The 12,955-nt window shown below is 47.1% G+C and overlaps 2 protein-coding genes across 2 annotated transcripts; both read right to left on the bottom strand.

Annotated features, from left to right (window-relative positions):
- Window positions 1-3,726: 3,726 nt before the first annotated feature.
- LOC142802975 (thiol S-methyltransferase TMT1A-like) lies at window positions 3,727-4,939 on the bottom strand. Its single transcript, XM_075888065.1, has 2 exons — window positions 4,890-4,939; window positions 3,727-4,071 (listed from the first exon to the last, which is right to left on the bottom strand). Exons 1-2 carry the CDS (start codon window positions 4,937-4,939, stop codon window positions 3,747-3,749), a joined length of 375 nt encoding a protein of 124 aa, XP_075744180.1. The 3' UTR covers window positions 3,727-3,746.
- Window positions 4,940-6,983: 2,044 nt separating this feature from the next.
- On the bottom strand, window positions 6,984-11,059 carry LOC142803370 (venom allergen 5-like). The gene is made up of 2 exons (XM_075888492.1): window positions 10,964-11,059; window positions 6,984-8,571 (listed from the first exon to the last, which is right to left on the bottom strand). The coding sequence occupies exon 2, from the start codon at window positions 8,509-8,511 to the stop codon at window positions 7,246-7,248; it is 1,266 nt and encodes a 421-aa protein (XP_075744607.1). The 5' UTR covers window positions 8,512-8,571; window positions 10,964-11,059; the 3' UTR covers window positions 6,984-7,245.
- Window positions 11,060-12,955: the final 1,896 nt, after the last annotated feature.

Raw genomic sequence — 12,955 nt, 5'->3', positions numbered from 1 at the left:
TACAAGAAAAATATATTGGTCAGTAGTGAACGCCGACGGCCATGTCATTTTTGCGCACATCGACGCAACAATAGAAGAAGCTCCGAATCTTATTTCGTCTATAGTCATATCATCGCATATGTCTGTGCGCGTCTTTGTGGGAGGTGCTCGCCTTACGTCAGACGAACGGGTTGGCATTCCAGAAGCACTTCACGACATGCGTGTGCTGGCGCAAATTCTGGGCGGCGTACAAGAGTACTGTCGTAGAACTTTGAAAAGATGAAAAAGTGAATGGAGTGTTAAAGCTTGTGGTTTCCCTCCTCGAGGATATTTCTAAGCAAGACCTTTTGGAGGATGAAAGAGTAGAAGCAATAATGTTTCTCAGAGAACAGTGCCAGCTCCTGATGTGCCGAAGCAAAAAGTATTCAGCTGAACGGTTAATTCTCTCAACGGTGTTTTACACTACTTCTCCCCATGGTTAAAACTTTCTGCGAAGCAGTGGTAACATCGTATTGCCTACTTCTCTCCATGGTTAAAACTTTCTGCGAAGCAGTGGTAACATCGTATTGCCTCACACTTCAACAATTAAACGTGAATGTGCCGCCCATGATGTGAGTCCTTTGAAGAAAAAAAATCAAGAAGGGCTCGTACGGTACATGAAAAGAAGGGCCAGCCTACTGAAGTTGCATGAAAGACATGTCACGTTGATGCTTGATGAAATACACTTGCAACAATTATTTGACTACAAGGCAGGCAGGTTAACAGGAGCTTTTGTTAACAGCCCAGAACCAGCGAAAACAGCGCACGTTTTTATGGTTCAGAGTTTACTGTCAGCATTTAAACATGTAGCACACATATTACCAGTGTCTAAAATTACCGCTGAATAACTACATAAGGTGCTAAGAGAAGTAATAATCATTCTTGAAAATTGTGGCCTTCACGTAGTGGCAGTAATAACTGACAATAAAGGCTGGTGCACACCGGCGACTAGCAGCGGTCGCGCGACCATTTCTGACTGGTCGCAAACAGTCGCGAATGGTCGCAAACGGTCGTAAAGCGACTGCTTTGGCTAGTCGCTTCCCGACCGATTTTTCAGTCGCGCGACTACGATCGCAAATTAGCGATGCTCAATTTTTGTTCTTTTGTTTTTTCATTGCGCTGGCTTCCTGGCACCAGATACAAACTAGTGCGTTCCTCTGGGTCTGTGGCACCATGGCCACCACGGAATACTTGGCTTGGAGTTGGGGGGGGGGGGGGGGGCAGCTCAAGCAAAGTGTTGAATTTACGTGGCGCTATTCGTAAGAAGGTGAACACCGTCAAAGTAAAGAGAAAATAAATTGTGCACTATCTTTTCCCCGAATTCAGAACCGTTTTATTGTCTTGAACTTGATTTGTCACCGCCTTCACTGCAGCGCGTTTGGAACGCGTTTGTGCTTCATGCCTTGGCAACGACTTAAAACACCGCGTTCGAGACGCGTTGTGCGAGACGCGTTAAAACTGTGGCAAGTCAATTTAAATTCAAGGACCGTTTCTGAATACGTACGACTCTCAAAAATACTCCTCGTCGTCTCAGTGCAGCTCGGGAGGCAGGCGGTTTGCATGGCCGGCCAACTCCCGTGATCGAAAGGACGGTCACACCCACTACCGTTTTTTTTTTTATGCATCCGTGATACCAGCGCTGACACCATGGCACAGCGCATCATCACCATAACAATGTCTTGTTCTTCGCTTGAATCGAATTTGACGCTGTTGAGAACGCCGTGCGAGAACGGACGAAAACAATAAATGCGGCGTGCCCGCTTTGCTCCGCTCACTACGCTCAGTCAGCTGACGGTTATCAGCTGATCGGCGCCGGTCTCTAGAGTTCTCGCTGATAACGAGATCCGGACGGGACTCTCAGCTTTTGCGACTTCCGATCGCTCGCATGCAGCCCGTGCCGGTGTGAACATCAGTCGCTTTTTGGTCGCCAGTCGCAAATGATCGCGCGACCGCTGCTAGTCGCCGGTGTGCACCAGCCCTAACTCAATTAACAGAAAGGTAATGTCACTGTTCGCAGAAAGCAACCATTTCGAAACAGGGTATCCTCATCCAGCGAATACTCAGAAACCTTTATTTCACATTGTTGACGCAGTGCATTTACTAAAATGCATTCGAAATAACTGGAATAACCAGAAAAATTCTGACAAGTGCCTGTATTATCCATATTTTTATTTTTATGATGAGGAGAATAAAAGGCTGGAAGGTGCATCGTTCACAACATTAAGAAAACTGCATGAAGCTGAAAAAATAGAGTTGTGAAAATTGCTTATGGGCTAACTTACAAGGCTCTGAACCCAAGTAACCTAGAGCGACAAAATGTTAAGCTCGCTCTCAAGATATTTAACACCTTCGTGTCGTCGGCTTTGAGAATTCAAGATGAAAGTTTGCATTTGGTCCTTGCTGATGGTACAGCAAATTTCATTGATTTAATTGTAAAGGGGTGGAACATCGTGAATGTGAAGACTACTCATAAAGGCTGCAGGCTAAAATATCTGTGGCAAGAGCCAGTCCGCAATATCAGCTGCGAGCAGCTGCAATATCTGGACAAGTTTGTTGGCTGGCTTGATTCCTGGAAGGACAGAAACGTGCCAACAGGCGCTCTCACAAAAGAGACCCACACAGCTTTACGGCTAACTACGTATGCCCTGATCGAGGTGTCGAGGTACTGCTTGGAGAAACTTAATTTTAGATACGTGCTCCTCAGTAAATTCCAAACTGACTCGCTTGAGGATTGGTTTGGTAGGTACAGGTGACTATGTGGTTCGCACTATAACGTGTCAATAACACAAGTGTTAGAGGCTAAGGCTAAGATCCACCTACAAAACACACTAGTCTTGGCAGACATGCCTGAATCACCCAGTCAGAATGAAAATGAGCCTAATGCTGAGGAGACAATCAGGACGTACGACATACGCTTGACCAATGCTGAATTAAACAAGCCACGACAGGATATGGCTGCCTTGGTATACATTGCCGGCTACTGTGCACACGCAGCTCTTAAACGACAACCATGTGATGACTGCTGTGACATACTGACAGTCATGGAACGAGAGCTAGAAGAAAGTAAATATGTGCTGATTGACAGCATCAGTCGAGGTGGATTGAAGTTCCCACAGCCAGCTGTAATTCATGCCGTCCTCTGCGTGAAGGTTGTTTTCGACCATGTCACTAGTAAAGAACATGAGCTTCCGTTTCATGCCGGAAGTAATCATCCATTGGCTCTACTTAGTGTTCTTACGTATTTGTTGAATGACAACGAAGAATTTAATGCTTGTGCATCATATACTTAGAAATTTGGCGCAACCTCGACTCACGCAAACACTCACACAAGCACACACACTTACACCAGAGCAACACACACGACACGCAGCGCTCTTTTTTTTTTTTTTTTTTTTTTTTTTTAGAAACCCGGTCTGCTATACCGGCAACACCAATCTTTAATTACTTTTTTTGTTCGGTGGAAGTGGTCTTCAACCGTCTTGTCAACAAATTACAGTCGTGAATTGCACTCAATTCAAACAGTTTATGAGAAGGGGAAATCAATGTGGTCGGAATCGCATTGCAGACGCAGCATTGGCCGCACATTTCAGCACTGCTTAGAACGGCGATGGGATTCAGTGGCACTCTGGAGTCCTGCAGAAGCAATGTGGTTTACATGCAAATCGCTGTGGCCTGACACAGGAGATGCATTGCCATTCTGCAAACAATGCAGTACATAACCATACTGTCTATTTGATGGCCTTGCCAACGAGTGTGGGCCGTACCAAGAAGGGCATCTCATGTGGGTAGTGGATCGTCTCGTACTTCTCCCGGAAGCCGAGAAACTCCACGTACTGTGGCACATCACGGGTCAACTGGCATCCATCACTGACCAGTGACCATAACGGCTGTACAAGCTGCTGCAGGCGGCGCGACCACGTGCCTTCCTTGTAGCCGATGTGTTCCACATAGTAGAAGCAGCCACCCCTGACAAGGATCCTCTTGATCTCTCGTATCACAAATGCCATGTTCTCGACGGAGCAAAGCACCAGCGTGGACACGACGCAATCCACACTGTCGTGTGGATTGCGTCGTGTCCACGCTGGTGTAAGTGTGCGTGTAAGTGTGTGTGTCCACACACACTTACACCAGAGCAACACACACACACTGTGTGTGTGTTGCTCTGGTGTAAGTGTGTGTGCTTGTGTGAGTGTTTGCGTGAGTCGAGGTTGCGCCAAATTTCTAAGTATATGATGTATAACCAACTAGCCCAACAACAAGTTTTATTAATGCTTGTGCAGCTGGCCACATTCCACACTCAGTAATGAAAAATGTTTTGCTGCCAGCCATAAACATACTGCTCAAATACTACGCTTCTCTGAGAAATGAATAGCTGAGGAAAGAGAAAGCGAATGAAACGAAAAGAAAGGTAGTTATTTTGAAATGATCATGTGTTTGTATTTATGTGTGTATGTGCATGTATATTCACTCCCGAAATAAAATTTATTTTTTGTTCTGCAACTATTGTACGTTTGGAATCACTCTCCGAACTGCTTGAAAATGTGGATAGTGCGTGCACAGGTTTAAAAAACAGTGATGACAGAATTCTCCAGGCTGTAAGAATTATGTTTGGTAAATTTGAATGACCAAGGCGACGAGATATTACACCTCATAAGATATTGCAACCTGTAAAACCAACTACAACGCAACAACAAAAAAGCTTTCAGGTTTGTTCATTAGAATAAAAGCGTGTCTTGCGTAGCATTTGGTGCCAAGCACCAACTGTCATGTCCCGCAAACAGATAACAAAAAGGCAGTGAAAAATACGAGGACGCACTACAGCTATATGTGCGAATGTACATATGCGGTCGAGACAAAAGGCACATCTATACGGTGGAATGCCCCAGGATATGACCCAGCCTTGCATTAGCCTCTTGATCATTGCATTGACTTATTTAACGCGAATTAAAGAAAAAAAAAAGCTGCGTTTATAGGTAAAGCGACCGCAGTCAAGAAGTGCCGCGTACGAGCTGAGTGTGGTGACGTCACGGAAGAGTGCGGGGGGCCTTCAGTAGTCTAGGTGGCGTTGGTCTGCCGCACGCTTGCCGTTGCGCCCACAGCTGCTGCCCCGTCCGTTCTCCCGCAACACCTGCCTCGACCGCCGCTCGCTACACCACCTACTCGTCGGTGGACGCACACTAAACATGACGCGGCAGTAACGTACGCGTTGAAATATGCCTGTACGTGTCGCTTACAAGACCTACGCAAGCCATCGCTTCAAACGAATCTTCCAGCGCTCAACGTAGCACCCGCGTTAGCGCCGTTCAAACCGTGACGCCACTTTTGAGCAACACTGCTGCTTCGCATGCCATTAGGGTTCCCTTCAGGGAGCTCGTTCAAGTTTTTCTTATTATTGCGGCACTCACCGCCTTTTGCCAGTTCCTGGGCTGTGTAAAGCGGGTGAGCGACCTTGAAGGCGCCTGCAGACAGGTACTCTACTTCGCCCTGAAATTATCTATTACTTAGATCCAAACCCGAAAAGGCGGTGCCCACACTATGGCGAGACCTGTGACATGTTCCACATAATGTGGGCAAGTGCAAAAACTCCCCAACTACCTTTTTCTTCTACCCCTTCCTGATAGGTATGGGAGGCTGCCCTCCTTAATTCCTCTTCGCTGGAGTCTGAACGGGGTCTGGTGAGACGGGTGCGAGAAGGGGCCTCGTCATGCAGTGGCCTGCACCAGAGATGCTACCATGCAGTGAGGTCATGATTTGGCTGCCGAACTTTTTTGTCCACAATAAATCTCTCTCTCTCTCCGTAAGTTAAGCCTCTGATCATTAAATATTGAATTCGCGTAGAAATACTAGTACATCAAAGCATGTCTGTGCGTAAACGTTGGTACAACCATGAGCTGTAATCAAGCTGATATTAATGCTGGGGTCACATAGATAGGGTCACGGGTAGGCGAAAAAATGGGGCTCACACAGACTCACTGAAGTGGTATTTTTAACGAGATAGTGTTAGAGAGCTCGTGTCGCAGAAATTCCGCCGTTGGCGTGGACACCGTTCGTTGTGGGTGACAAATCCATCCATTAGCGAAAAATCGAGAAACAAGCAGCAAATATAATAAAGAATAAAACTTTCGGTCCCATTGAGGATCAAACACGGGCCGTTCGGGTGGTAAGCAGGTATGCTACCACAAAGCCACGACGTTACTAGGAGCTACTTCAGAAAAAAAAAAAAAACAGAGCATAAATGCCATTTAGTAGAAGGCGTTCCCTTAACGCCTTTTGTTCGACAGGTGTCACGACAAAAACGAGCCTATTCGACTATTTGTGGGCGCATTTGGGAGATCATCAAACTACATCAAAAAAGGCCGGGACAGTGCAGCCATCACCTCTAAAACACAAAGGAATTTTCCAACAGCTCTATGTCTACAACTATGTCTATCTACGACTATGTCTATCTACAACTATCTGCAACTATGTCTATCTAGCGGAAAGCATATTAAGGCTTTTTGAGAGGCGTTCATCAAGCAAACAGCAAACGAATGTGCTGCCATATGTGAGGCATATTGAGACTCCTTATGGGCTCTGAAAGTGCGAGCGCGTGGCGATTATCTTGTAGATCATGCGACTCTAGCTTTAAATCGAAAACTTGCATGTACTATTCGCGCGCGCGCGCGCGCACACACGCGCACACACACACACACACACACACACACACACACACACACACACACACACACACACACACACACACACACACACACACACACACACAGGTAAAATCTACTGTGTGTGTGTAATAACGGCAAGTCATAAAATACATTAATAAGTACAAACTTATCGGTTGAATAGCAGCACACTAGGGGCTAGATTTTGCTATCGCGTTCAACTAATAAAGACTAAGCTTAAGGGCCCCCCAATTTTTCACATTTGGCTCAGTCACACTCACATACATTTTCCTCAACGAGACTCATTCATTCTTTGACTGGAATCATTCACAAATATATTTGAGGGAGTGACCTTTCCGACCATTGCTTATAGGACACAGTACCCGACGTAACAACACATTTCATATAGGAGAACTTATTTACAATTTCGAGATCTTATACAGAAGCACGAACTCATACAATTATGAAGTTAACAGATGAAGAAATTATCGCTATATAAAGTTCAATTTCCAGCCCAGTACTCTGAATTCATGGTCATGCAAGCTCTCTTCGGGTAATTCGCAAGGAAGTGCTAACGGCGATATCCTCCGAACACAGTCACGCTCACTTGCTCAGGCCTGCTAATGTAGATGTGTCCGCCGCCAACCCTGAACCTCCATATAGGAAAATCATCGGGACTGTTGACGATATGATCATTCCAGTCCCTCAGTATATTGAAAGATTGCCTTTTCGTCTTCCAGAAACCAAGCGGCCCCCATTTACGTTCCCAAACGTCCCTTTCGGGTGATGGCTTCCACGTTACCCTTTTGTTCCCTTGGCTGGAGTGCACCCGAGTCTGGGCGAGTCGCCCTAGCTCCGGCCACTGGGCATTGGTGCGTCGCGTCCATGCTATTTCTGCACTTGTTGCGCTTGGGTATATTTTATAGGGATCGTACCATGGCCCATTCCCGAAGGGCAGCATTTCATAAGGCTGCACCCAGGTCGCTATTCCTTGTGCCGAGCTCGGATGAACTGCAGCGGATGGCGGCGTCTCACTCCAAGAGTGCGGAGTTTGAAGTCCCACTGACAAGCTGCCACCGACGCAGAGCCCCGCCGGCAATTCACATGCCGCTCCGTGCGGGCAGTGGCTGCACCTTCTACCAGGCTGGTAAACGGGCTTGCCTGCGTGGTTGCCAGCGTCCGCGTAATTGCACACGTACAAGTTGGTCGCGCCTCCGCGACCATTATTCTTCCGGAAGCGGGCGGCACCACAACCTACGAACTCTGTGTTGGCCCATACGACCTGCGTGAAGTGGCCCACGGGTCCCACAGCGTTCTCGCTGAATTTGGTCACGGCCATCGGAGGGTAGTGGCGGTACTCGTTGAACCAGGACTTGACGGCCTTCTCGATGTCGTTGCCCACCCAAGACGACGAGTCATTCGTGTCGCCGTTGCTTTTCCAGTAGGCTGCCATGTTCTGTCCCGTGTGTCGGAACTTCACCGTCAATCGGTGACGTCCGGAGTCATGCTGTAATCGGCACTGCTTGGCGAGTGCCTCTGCGACCTCAGCCAGGCCGTCGTCCCAGCGCAGCTTGCGCATGTCCGAAGCCGGAGGAAGGGGCGGCACCATTCCGCGGGCGACCATGCTCCTGTACTTGTTGTGAACGTCGATAAATGATTTCCGCTGGTCCTCCGTCAAGCCCCAGGACAGGATGTCGCATTCGTAGTTGCGAGGAAGGCAAGCGGTGTGGCCTTCGATTTCTCTGTACTCCGGAAGGCATCGCTGCAGTGATAGTCCAAGGAAGCCGAGTGACATGACAGAACAGAACAGGACGCTGACTCGTGGCCCGAACAGCATCGTGACCAGTCTTCTCGGGCTCTTGGCATTGGATTGTGGGTGGGCTTGACCCGTCTCTTTCTGGGGAAGTGAATAGAAGCAAAACAGCGCGTGTACGTACATATAGCTGGTGGCTTGTTGTCAGGACACCAAACTAGGTTGAGTCAGAAACCCTGCACTAACAAGTAACTAAAATAGAGAATGCACTGAGTGCAAAATTGGAGGACGTTTACTGCTACGGGAGTACTTACAACTGTAAATACATTTTTCATATCAGTGGTTATATTTACGTGCTTGAATTTTTCTTGAAAGGGCAGATGTCCGGTCAGTTAAGGCCAAGTTGTAGAAAGGCAAATGACTTTAAAACCAGGATCACAGCAAGTAAGTGTCTGAGAACAGAAGCGTTAAAGGGACTTTTTTTATCCAGCTGAGCGACCTCAGCCAGGCCGCCATCGAAACTTTTAAGTACGTGCCTCAAGCATTTTCTCTTGAAAGGGCAGATGTCCGGTCAGCCAAGGCCAGGTTGTAGCAAGGCAGATGACTTTGAAACCAGGATGACAGTAAGTCATTGTTTGAGAACTAAAGTGTTAAAGAAACTTTTCTTTCACCTAGGTCTGTATTACACATCGCTATCACTACAATATCAATATTCCGTGATAGTAAGCCATGATACAAAGATGTGGCTGAACTCGTTAATTCACACTCACACACGATATAGTGATGATATTACCGTAGCACCTATCTCAGATCTTGCTGACTAAAATACCTGCTTTCCGATCATTACGATATCAATCTAAGATCGGTTACAAAGAGCTTATTTCTGTCTCACAACAATAATCGTCATCTATATTGAGTTATTTTTCTTTTTTTTCGTCGCCGTTCGTCCGGCACACTCTAAAAAGTTTCCCGTGTAGTAAACGTGAGAGCCGCTCTTGGGCGGCGTAAACTTCACTTTGAACATCATTTACTTCCAATACGCGTGCTCCACCCAAGCGTGATGCTGGACATGGAAAAAAATATTCGCTTTATTTAACGCGTCATACGGGGTTCTATGCCTGAGAACTGTAAAAGTGATGCTAAGCAAAAGTCGGCGACGCTGATTGCAAATCTTGTCGCTATGCAGCCTGATACAATTCTCAAGGCAGCCATGTGACATCGCCGTTACGCGTTTGTGATTGGCTGCTGTGACCTCTGCCTTATTTTATTTATTTTCGTTTTTGTCGCAAGGGCGTTAAAAAGGTGGCTCTCACTTTACTTTAGCCGCAAAACGGGGTCAGAGTTGTTGGGGCTACAGACTTTGCAAGTATTTCGTGCGTTGTCTCTTCCTAGTGTCTGCCATCCCTTGAAGCGTGTACTATGCGGGGGCTTCCTTTGGGTGGTTTTAAAGTGGTAAAGAAGAAACCACTTCATCAGTAACTTGACATGAATTGACCTGTGTGATTAGCTGTGTAGTAGATGCAATAACACGGAATGATAGCTGGTGTGGGCATGTGCGAAAAATCCCCAACAGCCCTCCTCTACCCTTTCCAGAGCCCGAGAGGCATGGGAGAATGCCCTTCTTAACTGCTCCTCGCTGAAGTTTCAGTGGGCTCTGGTGAAACAGGTGCAAGAAAGGGGCCTAGTCATGCAGAGTCCCGGACTAGAGAAACAGCCCACGTAGCGGGGTAATGCTTTGGCACCCAAACCCTGTTCTTTTTCTCTCAGCAACAAATGTTTCTATCTCTTTTCTCTACAACGTGGAACGACTAGAGAGTTGGATGCGAAAGCGGAAAAGATGAGTTGATGGAGTATAATAATGATGAATATTGTCGTTTAACGTGCCAGAGCCAAGATATCATTATGAAGACTGCCATATTGAAGCGCTCCGGAAATTTTGACCCTTTGGTGTTCTGGATGGACCGAAATTTCAAGTACGTGCCTCAAGCATTTCCCACCTGTATTAAAAATGTGGCCGCGGCGGCTGAGATTCAACCCCGCGACCATCGGGTTAGCATTCCAGCACCGTAACTACTAGACCATAGTGGCGGGTAGCGATAGACAATATAAATCATGTGACCGGTTGCCAACCTTGGCTTCCTGGTATTCAAGCGTTATAGACCTGCCACTCGCATGGCTCAGCACTATTCTCGCGAAAGCACAACAAACAATCTAAATTTTGCGAAGTCCTGTTGTGAACGTCCAAGTGTGTGTGTTTGTAAGCATGGAACTAGCTTTCCTAGCCACTTCACAACCTAGTTAGGCGAGCAAACTTACAACCCTGCCGTACGAGTACAATAAATCAAGGCGTCTACAAAAAGTGACATGAACCTGGACGATGAAAAACCTTATGCACGAAAAGTTTTGAATTCAAGTAATATACAGCGGGAAAAGTTTGAAAACATGGGCACAGGTTGAGGCATTCAAATTTTTCTTTTATCATTTAAATGGTGAAATAATGACGCACATACAACCGACAAAGCCAACAAGCACTGACCTGCCAATGCTCTCCGGAGTAGAACGCCACGAGTGAGATTGAGCCAGAGTTCGTATCGAGCTAGCGAAACAAACCATCGAACGCTTGCAAACCGTCACCTAGCTAGACTATGACTGTCACAGCTCGTGTCAAGCCTAAGCACTTAGCAAGCAGCCTGTCGCGCTTTTTTTTTGCGTTTCGCGTTCATACGCTACATTGGCTACTTGATAAGTAGCTCCGGAGGGTGTTTAATGCACGTTGATGCCGCCAGATGGAGGCGGACCGAGAAATAATGACGGCACGCAAACAAGAGAAGCCTGATTAAGCTTAGCGAGCCTTCGTATGAACCAACAAGAAGCATAAGCAAAATGCCCTAACACAGGAAGCCATACACACCTAGCTGTCGCATTCAGCTTTATACTTGAAGCCATCTTTCAAGCTTCTGTGAACGTTCTATTTCAAACGTAGCTCTGTAGATCGCAATACGATGTGCTCGTCGAAAAGAACGGCGCATGTGTGGAGAGGCAACGTTCTGCTGTTCTTGTGGTTTCAGCAAACATAACACGTCACGTACTACTAACTTCATTCTGTCTTTTTTGCGTTATATATATTTTTTCTTGAAAAATAGATTTGTCCTAGGGTAGCTCTGAAATGTCTGCCCCAGTAAATCTTGCTTCCGTGCAGCGATGTGAACCTGCTTTCAAATCACGGGCAGGGATGAGATGAAATACACCTAGTGCACGTATGCCCACTTTAACGGCAGACGAGTTTGTAGCCTAGATACTTGAAACCTAAACCAGGATAAATAGAGAAGGAGCGCTTTTCTGCATTTCGCGTGTTTCTATCTACTTTTGCAGCTCGTATAAAGCCTATACAGTGATTCCTCGAATATCAGGTGACGAGCTCAAGCATCAAACGCGCGCCGATGCAGCAGCTGTTCTTTTGAAGACAAGCCGCACACGTTCTCCTTACACCCACACCGTACTCTTCCCGCGCACACGGAAGGTGTTTATTGCACGTGTAAGCTTGATTCGACAAGCGACGGAAGCATGCTGACGGGCTAGACGAAGGAACGGCTTTGCCGTGTCATATCGTTCTCCCATCGGGATTGGTTCGCCTCGTACGATTGTTTCCGCGAGATCTCTTGCCATACTCTACGAGACACGTTAATGTCGTCAGCAATTAGCGGAAGCGGCGGCCCGGTGTATTCTGCGGAAGATTTCGTGAGCAAACGAAAAAAAGCATGAATCCGTAACAGGTGCGCTTGTTGCTTAGCGGGGCCACTAATTGAGACATATTCCCAGGAATGATTAAGCAAGGCGCAATCGCGTTCGAAGATACGGACAGCAATTAGGAGCAGTTTCTTAGGAACGCGATTCAGGGATAAATGCCGGCGAATCTGGAGCATTGTCGACATCAATTTCATGCGAAGCAGTCAACAAGCAGGCCCCATGGTGCATACCTTGGTTTTCAGCCGTGTAGCACGAGGCAAATCGACGTCGTTGTGCAAACAGAGTAGTTGCGGGTGCATCGTTGCTTTACCAGGTACATCAAATAGTCTGGAGTGTGAGAGCTAGCTTATGGACTGACGTAACTTTGACCCACAGGCACGTTAGACAGACCGACAGACAGACAGACAGACAGACAGACAGACAGACAGACAGACAGACAGACAGACAGACAGACAGACAGACAGACAGACAGACAGACAGACAGATAGATAGACAACATTATTGAGGTGCTGATGAGCCTGCCAATGCAGTCCTACACAGGACCCCGGGCTTGCTGTCGGCTAATCCTACGTCGGAGCCAGGCCCTCTGGACTGCCTTGGGCTGGTCTTCCAGTTTGGAGTTCGGGATGGGCTTCTCCCACTCCTCTCTGTCGTGGAAATCCTGTAATAGAGGACACTGCCACAGCATGTGTACTAATTACTATTTTAAAATACAGAAATATTCCACGCAATTGGGCATGACGACCCATCTCTGTATGGATGCGCCATTTTCATCGTAATG

This window comes from Rhipicephalus microplus, chromosome 3 (genome assembly GCF_043290135.1).
Source record: "Rhipicephalus microplus isolate Deutch F79 chromosome 3, USDA_Rmic, whole genome shotgun sequence".
Lineage (NCBI taxonomy): Eukaryota > Metazoa > Arthropoda > Arachnida > Ixodida > Ixodidae > Rhipicephalus > Rhipicephalus microplus.
This window is presented reverse-complemented; position numbering and strand designations above follow the sequence as displayed.

Coding starts and splice junctions, on each gene's coding strand:
- LOC142803370 (XM_075888492.1), bottom strand. CDS start 8,511: ATGCTGTTCGGGCCACGAGTCAGCGTCCTGTTCTGTTCTGTCATGTCA.
- LOC142802975 (XM_075888065.1), bottom strand. CDS start 4,939: ATGATCAAGAGGCTAATGCAAGGCTGGGTCATATCCTGGGGCATTCCA. Junction 4,072..4,889: donor ATATCCTGGGGCATTCCACC/GTATAGATGTGC, acceptor TCCACACGACAG/TGTGGATTGCGTCGTGTCCA.